General features: G+C 42.3%; 1 protein-coding gene across 1 annotated transcript; it reads left to right on the forward strand.

The window, feature by feature from the left end:
• The first annotated feature begins 13,519 nt into the window (after positions 1 to 13,519).
• On the forward strand, positions 13,520 to 17,130 carry LOC124115317 (vacuolar protein sorting-associated protein 33B-like). Its single transcript, XM_046476249.2, has one exon. It carries the CDS (start codon positions 13,554 to 13,556, stop codon positions 15,318 to 15,320), a length of 1,767 nt encoding a protein of 588 aa, XP_046332205.2. The 5' UTR covers positions 13,520 to 13,553; the 3' UTR covers positions 15,321 to 17,130.
• Positions 17,131 to 21,483: the final 4,353 nt, after the last annotated feature.

Raw genomic sequence — 21,483 nt, forward strand, 5'->3', positions numbered from 1 at the left:
GGTGGTAGAACGTTTACTAAATAGTTCATGACAATGTACCTGTGATCATTTTTATTGCAATACATATTGTGACACATTATAAGTCACTTCATATTGCAATACACTGACACTACAATGATTTGCTAACTTCTTCATCACATAAGACTTCTTGAAATAGAGACCAAAGGTCAAGGAAACATGTCTATGTTGAAATAAGCCTAGAACACATGAATCGCTTTGTTCAAATTTACGATCATGCCGTAAAAAAAAAAATGCAATTTAAATTCTGCCGCCTAAAAAGTGCCTGAGTTCAATTTACATGGCTTTCAAAATTAGAGTGTTCAGGTGGGCCACAAGAGTTTTCAACAACTTTTTTACAAAAAAATCCATTAAAACAGAATAAAGATGAACGTTTTTATGAAATTGATGAGAAGTCAATAAAATTCCTAAGGCAGGTTTCATGTGATTAGAACCAGATGGTTAATCCAATTTCTTTCTTTTTCACTCAACTTCTCTCTACAATTACCAGAGACGTCCATTAACTGTGATTTTATTTTGTCTTAGTAGAGTGGTCCAACCATCGTGAGGTCTGCTACTACAGCAGGACTACAACCATGCAGTCATGGTTAGTTGCAGTCTACTCTCTGCCAGGAGCTGGTACATAACTCGTTAAGTATAGCGACCAGATTGCCAAGTACTGAAAGCAGCTTGGTAAGCTCATAGTCACACTGGGGGATCAGGCAGTTCACCAATGCTTTCAAACAGAATCAATAAAACAGAGTGAGTTTAAGTTCGAGGGTGCTTTTTGTAGAACTGCATCATTATTGGAGGAGACACAAAAAACGGACTTGACATGTTGGTCTACCTTTATAATTCAGAACCATATAGTTTACAAACATGTCACAATAACCTTTGATGTAATTTGCCCTGTGATGTCAAATGGTTCCATGCCTCGCTGACTCGTGACCTCTGGCAGAGATTGTCTTCATGAGACATGTGACCTCTGGCAGAGATTGTCTTCATGAGACTTGTGACCTCCAGCAGAGATTGTCTTCATGAGACTTGTGACCTCTGACAGAGATTGTCTCCATGACACTTGTGACCTCTGGCAGAGATTGTCTTCATGAGACTTGTGACCTCCAGCAGAGATTGTCTTCATGAGACTTGTGACCTCCAGCAGAGATTGTCTTCATGAGACTTGTGACCTCTGACAGAGATTGTCTCCATGACACTTGTGACCTCTGGCAGAGATTGTCTTCATGAGACTTGTGACCTCCAGCAGAGATTGTCTTCATGAGACTTGTGACCTCCAGCAGAGATTGTCTTCATAAGACTTGTGACCTCTGGCACAGATTGTCTTCATGAGACTTATGACCTCTGGCAGAGATTGTCTTCATGAGACTTGTGACCTCTGGCAGAGATTGTCTTCCCGAGACTTGTGAACTCCAACAAAGAATATCTTCACGAGACTCGAGACCTCCAACAGACATTGTCTTCATGATATTTGTGACGTCCAGCAGAGGTCATCTTCATGAGACTCGTGACCCTGCCAAAGACTTCACGAGAAGTTGTGGTGCTGAAATCTGAAGGGGCTCCCAAGACCAAACAATATTCATGATGCAGATGATAATATTCTGAAACTATCACTGAAATATACAAAATATACTCAGTAAGTCAGAAACTACCTTCTTTTAAAGATACAATATTGTTGTGGACAATACTGTTTGTAGAAATGATTCAGCTTTCTGAACTAACACCACTACCTTCTGACCCACATCTGATAGCTCATCACTGGAAAGGAGTGAGTGAGTGAGTATGGTTTTACACCACTTACAAATGCTTACTTCCACAACAATATCATGTATTATATAGTGACTTATGTGGATCGACATGCCTACTTCTCTAGATGAAGGTACATAGTACAAGAAATGCTTACTTCCACAACAGTATCATGTATTATATAGTGACTTATGTGGATCTAACATCAACAGTATCATGTATTATATATGTGGATCTAACCTGGAGGTGTGTGTGATCAACTGCTGGCATTTATTATTGCCAGCAGTGGTCAGCCATTGATTGGGTTATATGTGTCCTTCCCGTGTACGTCGACTGCAGCCAACTCAATATAGCCCGGTCTCCTCGCCAGTTTGGACAAGAGCATTGATTACGGTGAGGAGAGATGGATGGGGAGTATGGACGTGACTCTGCAGATTCAGGCTTTTGGTATACACGAGTTGGAATGGCAATAAAAAAGGTGTTTTTCACCAGAACAACCCTAGAATAGATTGATGAAAGATATTTCTGGATTAAAAACACTTGGTAGAGTGAGTGAGTGAGTATTTCAGTCAATCATAGCATGTCAGAGAATTATCGGAACAAAGACACAAGTGATACTGGTCATATATATATGTTCACCATATTGCTAAATCCCTCAAGGATTCTTATCAGGGCCAATCAAGGATTCCAACACACTCTCAGTGGATCCTGGTGTGGCTAAGGGAAGCAAGTCTGGTTACAGCAAATTTGAGTTGACTTAGAGGAGTAGGCTATTTATGTTTCTTGAATATCAAAGTATGAAAACAATGGAACAGTTCATGCATGTACCATTATCTCCCCTTCATTGATATGTCTTGCATATAATGATCTGCTGGCTGTGAGTGAACTAGACTGATCTTCACAAGGAGCCATACAGTATTTTGCGTATTGATACATGTAAGAGATCTTTGTTTTTTGGGCCACTGCTTCAAGACATCAGGGTTTTTTTCTCTGGAAGGAAAACAAGTTTATTTGGGGGGATAACTATTTTCAGGGCATTCTGCATGTCCAGCGAACATTAATGTGGATGGTTACAGTTCCTTAAACTTGATGGTTACAGTTCTATAAAGTGGATGGTTACAGTTCCTTAAACTTGATGGTTACAGTTCTATAAAGTGGATGGTTACAGTTCCTTAAACTTGATGGTTACAGTTCCTTAAACTTGATGGTTACAGTTCCTTAAATTTGATGGTTACAGTTCTTTAAACTTGATGGTTACAGTTCCTTAAACTTGATGGTTACAGTTCCTTAAACTATATGGTTACAGTTCTATACAATAGATGGTTACAGTTCTATAAAGTGGATGGTTACAGTTCCTTAAACTTGATGGTTACAGTTCTAAACAGTGGAAGTTACAGTTCTAATCAGTGAATGATTACAGTTCTAATCAGTGGATGGTTACAGTTCTATAAAGTGTATGGTTACAGTTCCTAAAACTTGATGGTTACAGTTCTAAACAGTGGAAGTTACAGCTGTAATCAGTGGAGGTTACAGTTCCATAAAGTGGATGGTTACAGTTCCTAAAACTTGATGGTTACAGTTCTAAACAGTGGAAGTTACAGCTCTAATCAGTGGAGGTTACAGTTCCATAAAGCTGATGGTTACAGTTCCTAAAACTTGATGGTTACAGTTCTAAACAGTGGAAGTTACAGCTCTAATCAGTGGAGGTTACAGTTCCATAAAGCTGATGGTTACAGTTCCTAAAACTTGATGGTTACAGTTCTAAACAGTGGAAGTTACAGCTCTAATCAGTGGAGGTTTCAGTTCCATAAAGCTGATGGTTACAGTTCTAAACAGTGGAGGTTACAGTTCTAAACAGTGGAAGTTACAGCTCTAATCAGTGGAGGTTACAGCTCTAATCAGTGGAGTTACAGTTCTAATCAGTGGAGGTTACAGTTCTAATCAGTGGAGGTTACAGTTCCATAAAGTGGATGGTTACAGTTCCTAAAACTTGATGGTTACAGTTCTAAACAGTGGAAGTTACAGCTCTAATCAGTGGAGGTTACAGCTCTAATCAGTGGAGGTTACAGTTCTAATCAGTGGAGGTTACAGTTCTAATCAGTGGAGGTTACAGCTCTAATCAGTGGAGGTTACAGTTCCATAAAGTGGATGGTTACAGTTCCTAAAACTTGATTGTTACAGTTCCAAACATTTGAAGTTACAGCTCTAATCAGTGGAGGATACAGTTCCATAAAGCTGATGGTTACAGTTCCTAAAACTTGATGGTTACAGTTCTAAACAGTGGAAGTTACAGCTCTAATCAGTGGAGGTTACAGTTCCATAAAGCTGATGGTTACAGTTCCTAAAACTTGATGGTTACAGTTCTAAACAGTGGAAGTTACAGCTCTAATCAGTGGAGGTTACAGTTCCATAAAGCTGATGGTTACAGTTCCTAAAACTTGATGGTTACAGTTCTAAACAGTGGAAGTTACAGCTCTAATCAGTGGAAGTTACAGTTCCATAAAGCTGATGGTTACAGTTCTAAACAGTGGAGGTTACAGTTCTAAACAGTGGAAGTTACAGCTCTAATCAGTGGAGGTTACAGCTCTAATCAGTGGAGGTTACAGTTCTATGTTAGGCTCAGACAATCACTGCAACACCCACCTTCCTGTCTGGCTACGCTGGCTTGTGTTCATCAACTCCTCCACAGTGCCGACCACAATCCTCCCACAGGCACCAATAACGATCAGCTCCCGACACTGTCATTTTGTAATTAGCGTTCTATAGTTGGCGTAACACACAATCTCAATGACCGATGTCCAGTCTCACCACCAGGCAATTTTGTATTTATATCAGCACCAGCAAATTTGTGTGTACATCACGCGGGCTTCAGTGTGGGAGAAATTGATTTTTGCAAGAACTATCAAACTATCAAAGTTCACGCTGGGGAACTGTTCTCTTCATATGGCCTTTTATTGGGGGTTTTATGAGTACTTCCAGCAATTCAAATCTTTAACACGATGTTCCTATCATCTATACATATAGCCCGTTGTCATATTTCAGCGTGTTGCCGCTGGCGATGGAGAAATCCAATTTCCATGGACAGGACGAGATTATGGTCGCAGATAACAGACAGAACTCGATATAGCGCTGATATTATTGGCCCCCACAGCATTATAAGGAACTGTTCGTTATTTCACTTACTAAACATGAATGTTTCATGTCCGTGTACAAACTGTCACGCGGGTCCTCTTCCAATGTGATACTTGGAGAAGACACCATTCTCCAGATATTTGCAGACCAGTGAATATCCGGGGTAGACTAGGTCTTCTGCAGCCCATGCTTGCCGTAAAGGCGACTACGCTTTTCGCGAGAGGCGACTAACGTTTTAACGGGATCGGGTGGTCAAGCTCGCTGACTTCGTTGATGCATGACATCGTGTCCGAGTTGCGCAGATCGATGCGCATGAATCCAATCACTGGATTGTCTGGTCCCGACTCGATTATTTACAGACCGCCGTCATACAGCTTGAATATTGTTAAGTGCGGGCGTTAAACAACAAACAACAAACAATACTTGGTTTGTCGACCATGCCTGTGTTCGTGATCTTCGCCAAAGTTGGTGCACTCCAAACATGACTAAAGCTGAAAGTTCAAAGCCGCTTTTAATCCAAAATGACTCACTCATGTTGTTAATCGACCTAAAAGTGGTGTGGAAATGCTGGGAAAATGGGTTTTTTTCGATAAAAACTAAAATATCAAACTATTTGGAATCTATACCTAGTTAGACCCTTAAGATATTGAAATTGCTACAATTCCAAAAACATATGTTTACCGGTAAAATAACGTTTATTGTAATGAATGCAGACTTTAATTAAACATGATAAATAGAGGGTATTTCAAGTGTATATCACGTTTCTCTCATCGAGTGAAGGGGGGAATGGAGATATTTTCACGAGTGGCGAATATTTGAAAGGTTTTAAAGGTGGTTGTTTGTCTGATTTCATTTGCAGAGACATGAGACTGACTAAGATGTTTTATGACGATTTAACCGAAGGAATAATTTCATTTCGCGCTTCTCACACGCGTGCTGTTGGCGTGGTTCTTGTGGGCTACGAAAGTAAATACTTACTTAATCACCATCTAATCATCAGAATTATCAGGCCCCTGCTCTTCAGCGGGAATCTGTTCAGTCCCTCTGCTTCTCAGCGGATGGGAACCTTTGGGCTTAACTTAATTAATGTCTGCTCTCCAGCAAAAACTTAGTATTTTGCTTCTGGCAAAGATGATGCCCATTGCTGTTCTGCTGCTGCTGGGCGGTCGGGTAGCCTAGTGGTTAAAGCGTTCGCTCGCCACGCCGAAGATCCGGGTTCGATTCCCGTTGTAACCCTGGGGCTAAAACAAGGACTGGTCAGCTTGGTGTCCCCCGCCGTGATATTGCTGGAATATTGCTAAACGCGGCGTAAAACAATACTCACTCACTCTGCTGCTGCTGCTGCTACTGCTGCCAAATAGAGCCCATTCTAATCATAGCTTAGGGCAGCACACACGTCCAGCCACACCTATGACCTTGAACCCAATACGCATTTTCTGATTGTCAACTTTACAAGGCATATAACTTACCATGGGGTGTTTCAATAAAATAACATTACTTTTAATACAAAAATATTTATCAGCAAACTTGGAGTGAAAGTTTCACCATGTTCCCACAATTCCTAAAAGTCTCTGTTTAAGCAACGTATTGTTTGAGTAAAATAACGCGAATATTTTGATGTAAAGACATAACGATCATTAATTTAATGATGGTTTATTTGTGAGAATGAGACCCGTGAAGATCTGGGGTAGAATAGGTCTTCAGCAACCCATGCTTGCCGTAAAAGGTGACTATGCTTGTGGTAAGAGGCGACTAAGGGGATCGGATGGTCAGGCTCGCTGACTTGGTTGATGAATGGGCGTGAAGTACCCTGAAATATCCGATGGATGGGCGTGAAGTAACATTGAAATATCCGATGGAGGGACGTGAAGTAACATTGAAGTATCCGATGGAGGGGCGTGAAGTAACATTGAAATATCCGATGGATGGGCGTAAAGTAACATTGAAGTATCCGATGGAGGGGCGTGAAGTAACATTGAAATATCCGATGGAGGGGCGTGAAGTACGATGAATGGGCGTGAAGTAAAATTGAACTATCCGATGGAGGGGCGTGAAGTAATATTGAAATATCCGATGGAGGGGCGTGAAGTAACATTGAAATATCCGATGGAGGGACGTGAAGTAACATTGAAATATCCAGTGAATGGGCTTGAAGTACCCTGAAACATCCGATGGAGGGACGTGAAGTACGATGAATGGGCGTGAAGTACCCTGAAACATCCGATGGTGGGACGTGAAGTACGATGAATGGGCGTGAAGTACCCTGAAACATTCGATGGTGGGACGTGAAGTACGATGAATGGGCGTGAAGTACCCTGAAAGATCCGATGGTGGGACGTGGAGTACGATGAATGGGCGTGAAGTACCCTTAAACATTCGATGGTGGGACGTGAAGTACGATGAATGGGCGTGAGGTACCCTGAAAGATCCGATGGTGGGACGTGGAGTATAACATTGAGATATATGATGGAGGGACGTGAAGTACGATGGACAATGCAGAAATTATACAGAAACTATACAGAATCTGTACAGAAGTTATACAGAAACTATACATAAGTAATACAGAAACTACACGGAAACTTAACAGAAATTATACAGAAACTACACAGAAACTATACAGTGAGTGAGTGAGTGAATTGGGTTTAACGCCGCTTTTAACATTATTCCAGTTATATCACGGCGTGTCAGCTTAATGTGGGAGGAAAGCCCGAAGTGATGCAGAAACTATACAGACGCTACACAGAAACCATACAGACACTACACAGAAACTATGCAGAAACTATGCAGAAACCATACAGAAACTACACAGAAACTATACAGACACTACACAGAAAGTATACAGACACTACACAGAAACTATGCAGAAACTATACAGACACTACACAGAAACTATACAGACACTACACAGAAACTATACCGAAACTATACAGAAACTACACAGATATTATACAGAAACTATACAGAAACTATTCAGAAACCATACAGATATTATACAGAAACTACACAGAAAGGATGTTATACCAACTCCTACATGTGGTAAATATAAGACAAGTTCACCTTTTCAAACATACAATTCCAATATTATATGAGACATGTATTGGATCTCTCTCTCTCTCTCTCTCCGGACTGCTGCATCAAGATATATCCCAATAGAAACACCCCCAGATTACCACTCTAATGCTTCCTTTCTACCATCGAGCTTTAGTGAGTGAAATAAAAATACAATAACTATCAAAATCATGTTTTGTCTAAGTGACCTCTTAAAGTTACTGTCGGTCGGGTGAAATAAAACATGCAATAAAAGAGAAAGTGTTTGGGTTTTAATGGAACAGTATCAGTTCCCTTCCTGTATTTACAAACATTGAAATGTCTTTCATCATTTATATCAGTTACCATTCTCCGAGAGGAAAAATAATTTTCATCATTAGTTGGGTGGAAAATAACACTAGAAACTGCTTGATGATGAAAATACAGGTACAAGAATTTCACATGAGGATTTATCGTGCATTAAGTTTGATTAGTGTTTACAGAGCATGATTTACTTGGCATTGGCACTGACACTGAGCGTGCGCACCCAACCAAGGGCCAATATGAAAACATTACTGCGCAACTTAGCTTCCCTATTCCAAGTAAAATCTTGAACAAAAATCCGACATCCCAATAAGTTTAACGGATGACCTGAGGTCTTTTCTTAGGATTTTCTCCGAATATCAAGATACTGCACTGGACTGATACGAAAAAACGGATTTTCGACGTGATTTGTTTGCAATGTGTATGGTAATTTAATTTTATTCCGGCCAAAAAACATGAAATTGCCAGGGTTTTGCCAGATCTGAAGTAAGGAAATTGGAAGAGTTACCGACATGGACGGGACCAGAGCATTGCAAATGTATTGACAACCACATCAATCATCGCGGTAGTTCGGTCTATACAGGGCCTGTAGAGGACTAGGTGACCTTCCCTCAGTACCGCAAAGCGATCTTAGCGCTATTTACGACTATCGTAACTCCCACTTGCTAACGTTGACTGACTATATTCGTAGTGCCAAATGGTTTTCCGGAATCGCGGCCCGATCAACAAAGCGTTCGTAGCGCAATGAACATCGTAAAATCACCATCATACCTTTGTGACAAAAATCTCAAGCGGTCCACACAGCTATCGTATAAAAAATACCTCGTCAAGTTAAGATAATAATTACGCTTGGTCTGTATCTATCGAAAACCAAATATTCATGTTACTAGTTTTAAGATGGCGGTTTATTTTTGCCCGTTCGTTGACGTCTGTGTCGCGTCTGTGTTAGTGCAGTCTGACGTGGCGCTTTGGAGTGTGACTGCAGGATGCTAGTTATCAAGGCGTGTCAGCTTGATGTGGGAGGAAAGCCTGGAGTGATGCGGGTCATTTGATACTATGATGAAACTCAGAAGCCTGGAACCCACGATCATAGGATTCTGGCACACCTAATGGAGGCAACTCAGGGATGCACTGCGACTTAGACGCCATCATGGGCCACTCGTGCAGGTTAATTTTCTTAAATTGTATGAACATTTGATTGTCAGATGTCAGAGGGGCGCCATCTGTTTTAGATTGATACACAGGTTCGGAGGTCCATGGCTTCTTCCCCACTGGGGGCGCGCGCGGTAGCTTAGGGTTAAAGCGTTCGCTCGTCACGCCAAAGACCCGGGTTCGATTCCCCACATGAGTACAATGTGTGAAGCCCATTTCTGGTGACCCCCGCCCTGATATTGCTGGAATACTGCTAAAAGCGGCGTAAAACCATACTCACTCTCTCTAGTGGATAAATCATCTGCCTGAAGAGAGGAAGGTCAGTATGGTGATCCCCGGCTGCATAATACCAAAGGTCATTAAAACATGTAAACGATTGTACATGTTGTTACCCTGTCTAGCACTCGTCATTAAGGAGCTAAAACAAGGTGTCCCCCCGCCGTGATAGTGCTGGAATATTGATAAAAGTGGCCTAAAACCATACTCACTCACCCACTCTTCCAAACTGTGGCCAATGGAACAGTGTAACTTAATGAATAGAAAATTCGTATCGAGGGACACCAATAATTGATTCACTTATTATCATAGTGGATATAAAGCCCTGTCCCTGAGTAACGAGCGAACGCTGAGTGCTCCAGGTCAAACATCATGTTAGATACATTGTAGATACTGTCGCGCGGTGAGAGGTCCGGGTTAGAATAGGCCCCTCGAAACGTCAGTGAGTGAGTGAGTTGGGTTTAATGCCGCTTTTAACAGTATTCCAGTTATATCGCGGCGTGTCAGCTTAATGTGGGAGGAAAGCCCGAAGTGATGCAGGTCTCAGACGTTTACCACTTCGGTGAAACCCACGAGCACGGGTATGGTGCTGACAAACCTAGAAACATAATCGGGGCGAAGCGGGATTCGAACCCACAGTCATAGGTTTCTTGCGTGGCCAAGGGACGCAACTCTGCACAGCGAATCGCGGCGCCTTAGTCGACTGGGCCACCCGTGCCCCCCTCGAAACGTAGCTGGGCTTGTCATGAGAGGCGACCGCATGGATCGAGGGGTCACGCTATGACTCGGTTGAGTCTCACGCGTTGCTCATAATATCTATCACTGTTTCGTGTCATATAGCTGGACTATTGCTGACAAAACAAAGAAAGAACTGTCATACATCTACCTTCATGGCATTTGGACAAGATGGCATTCTGTATGTACATTATTGGTTTAAACAGGACAGCAATGTTCCAGTGTGAGTGAGTGAGTTGTGTTTAACGCCGCTTTTAACAGTATTCCAGTTATATCGCGGCGTGTCTGCTTAATGTGGGAGGAAAGCCCGAAGTGATGCAGGTCGTTTATCACTTCAGGGAAACCCACGAGCACGGGTATGGTGCTGACAAACCTAGAAACATAACTGGGGCGAACCGGGATTCGAACCCACAATCATAGGTTTCTGGCGTGTCCAAGGGACGCAACACTGCACAGCGAACCGCGGGGCCTCAGACGACTGGACCACCCTTGCCCCCGCAATGTTCCAGAGACAGTTTGGTGAAACAAACACACGCTTGGTACTGTATCCGGAGATGCGGTTGCGCGCCAGACATCTGAACAAGGAAAGTACATACAGTTCAAATTTGTTTGATGGGTTTTTTTCCATTTTCACAGTTCGGTGACCATAGTTTTTCTCCCCATCAAAGTATATTGAACAAAAGAAGTTAGTGATCATGAATATTTTGGGGATATTTTTATGTAATTGTGTGCTCAGCCTGCACTTCAATAAAAATTTACCCAAAAAATATTCATGATCCCTTACGTTTTGGTTAGGTATAGTTATACTCCCTTGTCCACCTTTTTATTTTGGCGGTGAAGCGTAAAATGTAAACTTGGTTCCGTCTCTTCATATCTCAATTGGGTGATGACGCGCAGCGAGTGCCGGGAACCACATGAATGGTCTCTGTGGCGATGGGTCTGTTAAATCAATAACTCCTCCTCGAACTAATTACTTTTACCGAACTCTGTGCATGTTCTGGTTGTGTGAGGCAGACTGTCACACCTTTTATGGACGCTTCAATGTCGCGGACTGCCGATGTCACTGCAATATTGTCCGTCATGGTGCATTTGGAGGACGATGCTTCTTCATCCGAGGCCTCCGTTTGGTTATGTTCTATGCAGTGAAATAAGTGCCATGTGTGATACTGAGCCATTATCACGCACACGCACACGCACACGCACACGCACACGCGGACATATGCGTGATAAAACTTGAGTGAGCTTTGATTTTGAATTCCCCAAACTTGCTCGGATTGCCTGTAGTCCCCAATTAAGCTCGACTTGGGATCGGATTATTATTTCATGAAGTGAGAATGAGTGTTGTTTTATGCCGCTTTTAGCAATATTCCCTCAATATCACGGCGGGCACACCTGGAATGTGCTTAATGACGAGCGGACGTTTTAACCATTGGGATACCCTACACTGTTTCAGAAGACATGCTAAGAACAAGCTTGTACAAAATGACATGGTTTTGTTTTTCAGAGTCACCTGATGAACATTTTACTGTAGTACTAATGATACAATATGTTGAAGCAGCATGCAACACCTGAAAGAAGATGTACGCAATTATCCAGTGCGCCGGAAATAAAAAATGAATACATCATAGTTCTCTATGAATGGATACAATGAAATCCCAAGAATCCTATCATTCTTATCTACACCTTATTTATTTACACTTGTCAATATTTACAGTTGTATCCTGTACTTTTTATATAACGTTCAGGCACTTAATTCAATTCGAGCTATGATCATGTGCCAGCATCTTATCTGTACGAGTATGCAACACCATCTGAACAAGGGAAACTGCCTGTTTGACTGTCATTTAACAATAACTGTTTCAAGTGAGCTACAGTGAAAATAAGTGAGTGAGTGAGTTGGGTTTAACGCCTCTTTTAACAGTATTCCAGTTATATCGCGGCGTCACAGCTTAACGTGGGAGGAAAGCCCGAAGTGATGCAGGTCTCAGACGCTTACCACTTCGGTGAAACCCACGAGCACGGGTATGGTGCTGACAAACCTAGAAACAAAATCAGAGCGAACCGGGATTCGAACCCACAATCATAGGTTTCTGGCGTGCAACTATGCACAGCGATTCGCGGCGCCTTAGACGCGTGGGCCACCCGTGCCCCCCACAATGAAAATAAACCGTTTGAAGAGAGACTTTGAAAACCTTACAGATGTAGTGACTGGGGTGACTGAAGTTTTAGAATAGGTAAGTTGAAACTATTGACAAGGCAATATATACAAGCTGTTGTGTATCCTATTACTATATCGGTACCAGGCAAACCATTGCCCGACGACGTGAACACAGATCCAAACCGCCAGGATATATGATGACACCGTCACACACCAATACACCAGGCCATCCTTGCGTTCAGTGTTGTCAGGTTTGTCCATTTCTGTGAATATTAAAATCCATAGACATTTAAAGAACGGAAGGTTGGTGGTTCGATCCCCGGCCGCATCATACCCAAAGACGTTAAATGGTGGTACTTGTTGTTACCATGCCCGGCCCTTGGCTTTAACCACCCAGTAAAACAAGGACTGGTCGGCTCGGAATCGGTATACTCATACTGTGTCTGAGTAGGGTATACATGTTGAACGGCTAGCACTATCACCTACATATGCACACGCACACAAGCACACACGCATGCACGTCACTATATAAGTTCAATAACCTTGAACGCGACGTAAACCCCATTTCACCTCAACCCATCTCTCGTGAGACCGTGAAGATCCGGGATAGAATAGGTCTTCAGCAACCCATGCTTGCGGTAAAAGGCGACTATGCTTGTCGTAAAAGGCGACTAACGGGATCGGGTGGTCAGGCTCGCTGACTTTGTTGATGCATGTCGTCGATCTGAATTACGTGGACCTATGTTCATGATGTCAATCACTTGATTGTCTTTTCCAGACTCTATTATTTACAGACCGCCGTCATATAGCTGGGATTTTGCTGAGTGCGGCGTAAAATCAAACCAAAGCCAAATCAGGCACAACATGGTTTACCAGAAAGGAGGAGTAATTTTCCAGAATTGCGCTGCCTTGACTATTGGAGCTCCAAGCAGCGCTTTGGCGGCGGAAGTGGGCGGCAACAATGTATGGAGTTTGATTTTGGCTGTGAAGTATGGACTTCCACATAATAACACAGGTCCTTCGAGACCAGCTAGGCCATTTGTTGATGACAGTGGTAGAACAGAAGGATCTGGTAATAGACGGCGAACTAACGAAGCCCTTTGACCGGTTTGCCGGCATTTCTTTTCTGAAGCAACATGGTGTCGAGAAGATTTTCAAACTTGACCCTTCTCAGAAAGTCATTCACGGAAGTGAGAGACGAATTTACATCGTTCGTGCCAAAATGGTTACTATGAAGGCGATAGCAGATCAGATTAACGCGGAGAGGAATCGGGGAGATAAGCGGCTGTACACAATCGTGTTAGTTCCAAGAAAATTGGAACTCTGTGAAATGATTTTGGAAACTGAAGGTGTTTCGGGATACGTGACTATTGAAGAATTGCATCTGGACCTTATTCCATTGGATACAGACTTGATGTCACTGGAATTACCTGATTTCTTCTCTTCATTTTACATCGATAAAGACTACACATGGATACACACTGTGGCATCCTCTTTGGTCAATCTTGAAAATTTCTTTGGTGTCATCCCTGATGTGTTCTGTGTTGGTAAAGGGTCCAAGATGGTGTATGAACTTATGGACTCAATGAGAGGACTTTCAGGAACTCCACACCCAGCAGACAGCAGAAGTCAGATTGGACAGCTGATTCTGGTTGATAGGAGTGTTGATTATGTTACCCCACTCTGCACGCCAATGACATATGAGGCCCTTCTGGATGAAAGATTTAAGATTGAGTGCGGTATTATCAATTTTGGCCATGAGGTCACAGGTAAAACACAAGATGTGAAACAACTGCTGACTTCTCAGGATGAAGTCTACAGGGTCATTCGAGATCGTCATTTTTCAAATGTTTTCACCTACTTGAGTTCCAAAACCAAAGAATTACAAACTGGTTACGACAAAAAGAAGGATTTGAAAACTGTTGGGGATATGAAGGACTTTGTTTCAAATGACCTCAAAGATTTGAAGGCACAGCACCGAACTTTAACCTACCACATTGGTGCTTGTGAAGCAATAATGAAGAAGAAGAAAAGTGAAGACTTTGAAGATTACATTAAGGCAGAGCATAGTGTCCTGGAGGGAATTGAAACCAAAGAAAATTTAACATACATAGAAGACAGTCTATGTAAACAGGTTTCCAGTTTGGCGCCATTGAAACTGTTGTGCTTGCTTTCCTTAACCCAAGGTGGGTTGGTGTCAAGCACTTACAAGAGCATAACCAATCAGTTCCTGCAAAGTAAGGGCTTCGAACACATGGTTGACCTGTACCAGCTCAAGAGAATCGGTCTCCTGGAAGAGCAGACGGCCACCCTGACTCCAGCCAAGCCATTACCTAAGTCACTCCCAGGCATTGCCAAGTCTTCACAGTTCAGAACACTGGCCAAAAAACTTAATCTGATTCCAAAGTCTCCGGATGACATCAACTTACGGAGTCCTAATGACATGTCGTATGTTTTCAGTGGAGCCTACACGCCTCTGCTGTGTAAGATTGTTGAACAGATTCTTGAGCGGGGAGGACTTACTGGCATGGACGAGGTTATTAAACTTATACCAGGTGGTATCGTCCGTCATGATAAGACACCACCCAATGGAAGCAAGAGCAAGTCTGACACAGTACTCGTGTATTTTCTGGGAGGATGCACCTTCAGTGAAATCGCTGCTCTCCGATATTTAGTGCGACAGTTCAGTCGGAAAGTCGTCATAGCAACAACTGCCATCGTGACTGGAGATACTTTCCTGAAAGCTGTTCTTGAATAAAATTTGAAAAGAAACTGTTTGACAGTGCATTGTCTGTGGAAAAGTATGTTACCATGGTTACAGAACTCTGTGTGTAGTGTGAGAATAAGTGTTCATAATAATTATTGTTTAGTACTGGTATGACAGAGTATGGAGAGTATGAAAGACTACAAGATTTGACTTTCCATTTTGTCATGAAAGCATGAAATATCAAATTGAACATTGTCATCTGCTTATGTGATAAGTCTTTTATCAGTTTATAGTTTTAAGACACAAACATGACTGAACGTTTGTGATCTGAACTTCAAGAAAAACATAACCTTTAGACGTTATTCTTGTACAACATGGACAACTGTTAACATGTGACTGGTAAGTCATATTACACACATATCAAGAGTCATCATAAATTGTTAATCTGATTATGATCTCATTTCATCTATTCAATTTCACTCTTTGAGGACAACTGACAACGTAACAATGCCAGACACTTTTTGATTTGGTTTACAAATTTCTTGCCCCCCAAATCCGGTGAGTATTTCAAAATGTTATATATTTTTTAAAAGTCCAAGTTCAAACATTTTGTTTTTATTTCCTCAAAATATTGAGTAGGTAGATGAAAAAAAGTAGGGCAAGGGGGAATAGGGAAAGAAACAAGTGTATAGTTACCTCCCTTCCCTTGTACACACGTGTCCTGATTCGTCATAATTTTTTTATTGTTTTTATGATAAATTTTCAACAGGTTTTAATTATATAGTATTTGAAATAATATGTTTATATTGAAAGCGGCAGTAAATGATTTGTTTATATTAAACATATCACTTATTTGTGGTCATTGGAATGAAAAACATGCTGCTTTTCAATTATTCTTTTTTTTCACATGTCACTTTTTGGGAGTCAACAAATTTGTAAACCAAGTTTAAAAAAGCCTGTCGAAGACCTGATAATCTCAAAAAAGCAAGTCACAAAGTGAAGGGCACTTATTTAGGAAACCAAAGGTGATAAGGGGGGTTTGGTATGTATGAAACAGCTTTGTTTTGGATGGTAACGGGTGGGCTGGCTCTGTGTTAAACAGAATGTCTTATGCCATGCATAGTTTTACACAGTTACCTTGGTTACTAACCCAAAACTAGACACAATTTGTAAGGTCTGGTATTTGGCTCAAAATATAGTATTGTCACAAAAACAACAATTCCGACATTTCTACGATTTATGATATGATTGGACAAGTTTGATTGCGTGATGTACCTCCAACAACTGGCCTGAATTCTGATTACAAACTTGGGTATAGACAGCTTCTCAGATGAACAAAGGGGCGGTCGGGTAGCCTAGTGGTTAAAGCGTTTTCTCGTCACGCCGAAGACCCGGGTTCGATTTCCGGCATGGGTACAATGTGTGAAGCCAATTTCTGGTTTCCCCCGCCATGATATTGCTGGAATATTGTTAAAAGTGGCGTAAAACCATACTCATTCACTACCAGAAGAACAAAGCAACCAGTATTCTGAATACTAAACCAGCATCATCAGCAGGAAGCTATTGTGATATTATAGAATGACTGACAGATTGCTCAGTTGACAAAACTGTGTACATTTGGAGGATGTTTTGTACTTTTATAGAGTCGGTGTTCTGATCAGCCTGATGTACTCTAGCGAGCTACCCACCCTTGTCATGCTTGTCCTCATGTCTGCCTAGACAAATATGTCATCCTGCAAGTGCTACAAGTTATATCCTATAGTTAGATAATACGAGAATCTGCTACATTCCGCCTTTCTGTTGTAAACAAATGTTAACTGTTATTCATTAAGTGAAATAAAATATCTCCTCCAAAAATAAACTTTGTGTCTGGATGGGTTTGATATCTTTGAGTTTGAGAACTTATAGATATGCGTACTCAAACTTCTATCATATACCAGTCAGGGTGACCTCTTGTTTATGTGGCTTTTCAATTTCCATAACCATGATAACTCTGTGCAGGGATTCAATTCGACTGTTTTTGCATGTTTTATCCCTTATTGCTACCAAATAGTATAAACTCACACAAAGAAAGGGATAAATAGTAACATACGTTCATTATGTTGGCATGAATGTAATTTTTTAAAATAAATAAAAGTAATGTTGGCTTTGAAAGGGAAAAATGTTCATAAAATATACTGAACAAGAAAAGTTAGGGATCATGACTATTTTGGGGATATATTTTGTAATGAAGACTGAGCACACCATTTCATGAAAATATTCATGATCCCAAACATTGTTTGTTCAGTATAGATTGCCCAATGATCAAAGGTGCTGCAATGGCCTGGTCATCGTGTTCATCAGTGGCAAAGATTGCCTACAAAGGTCACCCCGGCTTTCCTATCAGATTAAGCTGACACTCCATCATATAACTGAAATACCGATATGACGTAAAGCATTAACTCACTCACTCACTATAACTGAAATAAGTAGACAGTCATCTCACTCCATGTTAGATTGTCTAGGAGAGAATGAATGTCGGCAATAGCCCAGCTGTATGCCTGTGGGGGTGAGGATAGGTCTGCCTGTGGGGTGGAGATAGGTCTGCCTTTGGGATAGGGATATATCTGCCTGTAGGGTCGGGGTAGGTCTGCTTGTGGGGAGAAGATAGGTCTGCCTGTGGGGATGAGGAAAGGTCGGCCTGTGGGTGGGGAGGGGTCTGCCTGTTTGGAGGGGATAGGTCTGCCTGTGGGATGGGGATAGATCTGCCTGTGGGATAGGGATATATCTGCCTGTAGGGTCGGGGTAGGTCTGCTTGTGGGGAGAAGATAGGTCTGCCTGTGGGGGTGAGGATAGGTCTGCCTGCGGGGTGGGGATAGGTCTGCCTGTTGTTGGGGATGTGTCTGCCTGTTCGGAGGGGATAGGTCTGCCTGTGGGCTGGAGATAGGTCTGCCTGTGGGATAGGGATATATCTGCCTGTAGGGTCGGGGTAGGTCTGCTTGTGGGGAGAAGATAGGTCTGCCTGTGGGGGTGAGGATAGGTCTGCCTGCGGGGTGGGGATAGGTCTGCCTGTTGTTGGGGATGTGTCTGCCTGTTCGGAGGGGATAGGTCTGCCTGTGGGCTGGAGATAGGTCTGCCTGTGGGATAGGGATATATCTGCCTGTAGGGTCGGGGTAGGTCTGCTGGCGGGGTGGAGATAGTTCTGCCTGTGGGTTGGGGATAGGTTTGCCTGCAGGGTGGAGATAGTTCTGCTTGAGGTTTGGGGATAAGTCTGCAGTTATCATGCTCATGCAAGGTTTTGGTTCCTGCTCGGCAATAGGTTTGTACCCTGAGCTACGCGCCAGACTCCATTACTAAATCAACATGCAGGCCACTGTCATACAGCTATTATTGCCCTGGTTGGCACTGAACACCATTCACTCTCTCACTTTGGGGGTCAATGTAAATTCCATCGTTTATGTAAGTAAAAACCTTTTGAAAGCAGTTTCAGCATGGACCAAACAGTTAAAATGAAGATGGACAACATTAGATTTACCCCTGCCATGCGTACATCGTATCTCCACCCATTACCCATTACCCCAGGGTGCAGGGTCATCATGTACGAAATCCTGCATTTGCTGTGAAGAGTTGCGTCCCTTAGGCATTCCCAAACCTGTGATCCTTGGTTCGAATCCCAGATTTGGCGTTACAAAAGAAACACCAAGTAACATCTGTGTACTCATTTTTCAATGCCACAACAAAACTGCTTGATGACTGGTCTCATACCAAAAGACGTTAAAAAAGCATGCTTGTTGCTACCATGCCTGGCACAGATCATTAAGGGTGGATAAAAAAAGGACTGGTGGGTATGTTGTGTCCGAGTTGGGTATCAATGTTAAATTGTGGTATGGTATCTCATCGCTATATTCCTGAGCCTGAAGTTACACCTCATTCCACCTCACTTGATGACTGGGGCTGTTTGGAACTATACAATGAGGGAACTGTTCGACTATTGTGATCAAAGAACTCGATAGAAGCCGCATAAAGGGCCAGTATGTTACTGAGGAGGATATCTGCCCAAACCACGCATCAGTACGATCACCTCTAAAAGCTGAAAACATGTCCATTCCTCTTTTGTACTGGATTCCAAAGCTGCATAACAGTCAGTACAAAGAGAGAAATATTGCCGGTCCAGCAAATGTACCACCAAATCCCAGTCTCAAAGATTAACCATATCCTTACTACAATCAAGGAAGGACTTCCTTTTTATTCATATAAAGTATTTGAGACCAAGTAGAATTACGTCAATTTATTCTCAAAAAACAAAAGGATTTGTTTTTTGCCAAAACATTTGATTCTTTAACATTGTACACTATATTCCACGTGTTAAACTTTAGGAAAACATAATTACTTGATCCATGTTGCATTTGTCACTAAACCTGGTGACCCGTGAAGATCCGGGGTAGAATAGGTCTTTAGCAGCCCATACTTGTCGTAACAGGTGACAACGCTTGTCGTAAGAGGCGGGTGGTCATCGGGTGGTTGATGCATGTCATCGTATCCCAATTGCGTGAATCGATGCTCATAATGTCAATCACTGGATTGTCTGGTCCAGACTCGATTATTTACAGACCGCCGTCATAAAGCTGGAATATTGCTGAGTGCGGCGTTAAACAACAAACAAACAAACAGCGAGCCTGGCCACCCGATCCCGTTAGTCGCTTCTTACGACAAGCATAGTCACCTTTTACGGCAAGCATGGGTTACTGAAGACCTATTCTACCCCGGATCTTCACGGGTCGAAGGCGATATGTAAATAATCGAGTTAGGAGCAGGCAAAGTGCGGATTGATATTATGAACAAAGCCCCATGTCACTGGGATACAATGACACGCAATCAACAAAATAACCAAGTCTGACCAGTCGCTTGATGTTGTCACATCGCACAAGCATATGGCTTGACTGACTGAGTATGGTTTTACGCCGTTTTTAGCAATATTCCAGAAATATCACGGCGGGGGACACCAGAAATGGGCTTCACACATTGTACCCATGTCGGGAATCGAACCCGGGTCTTCGGCGTGACGAGCGAACGCTTTAACCACTAGGCTACCCGACCGCCCCTGCATATGGCTTGAAAACCAAAGAGCGTGGTGCAGACAGAGACCTACCCTAACGCTTGGTCTGGTAAAACATTTCTCTGAAATAATTGGAAGGTTTTTTTTATCAAAACAACCTTTCCCCTTCTGCTGTGAAATCAAGGAAACTAGACTTGGTTTAGTTTAATCTAGACTTGCCTAGGCTTTTAGTAAAAAATAAATTATATATGTTTATGTATATAAATTCCACTGTCATGGCGCATGATTAACAGAGACCGGGAACGTTGTATAAATATAAATAAGTGAAATCAAAGTCAGAATCAATGGGCGCGGACTTGTGACATAATCGGCAAGTTCCAAGACTATCATTATGGTAACTGGGACCATGGCACCGTTCCAAAAACGATCTTGGAGCTAAGGTGATCGTCCATAGATTTTAACAACGGCGTCGTTAAGGAACAGGCCCCACTTGAAGAGCACATATCATAACAGGAGTAAGGAATGATTTCATTGTATCAGAGGACAAGTTGAAGGCACACTCACACACCCTCTCTTCAGTCATCGGTCACACTGGCTTTACACACCTTCATTTGGTTGATGCATGTCATATCGTATCCCATTTGCGGGGAATCGATGCTCATGTTATCTATCACTTGATTATCTTGTCCAGACTCGTTTATATACCGACCGCCGACATCTAGCTGGAATATTGCTGGGTGTGGTGTTAAACAACAAACAAACAAACAAAACCCAAACACTCAGAACTACCTATGACAACTGATACTAATATACAAGATCTGATTAAAGTACAACAGTTAAATTTAAATGTTGTTTGTATATCTGCAGACAGCGAAATCAATGAATTTCAGGTTCATGTTAAACACATTTAGTGACAGTCAACACACAGTTGGTCCCGTGAAGATTCCGGGTTAGAATTGGTCTTCAGCAACCCATGCTTGTCGTAAGAGGCGACTAACGGGATCGGGTGATCAGGTTCGCTGACTCGGTTGATGCATGTCATCGTATCCCAATTGCGTGGATCGATGCTCATGGTGTCAATCACTGGATTTTCTGGTGCAGATTCGATTTTTTACAGACCGCCGTCATATAGCTGGAATATTGCTGAGTGCGGATTCGATTATTTACAGACCGCCGTCA

Source organism: Haliotis rufescens, unplaced genomic scaffold, assembly GCF_023055435.1.
Source record: "Haliotis rufescens isolate VD_foot unplaced genomic scaffold, xgHalRufe1.0.p SCAF_5, whole genome shotgun sequence".
NCBI classification, from domain to species: Eukaryota; Metazoa; Mollusca; class Gastropoda; order Lepetellida; family Haliotidae; genus Haliotis; species Haliotis rufescens.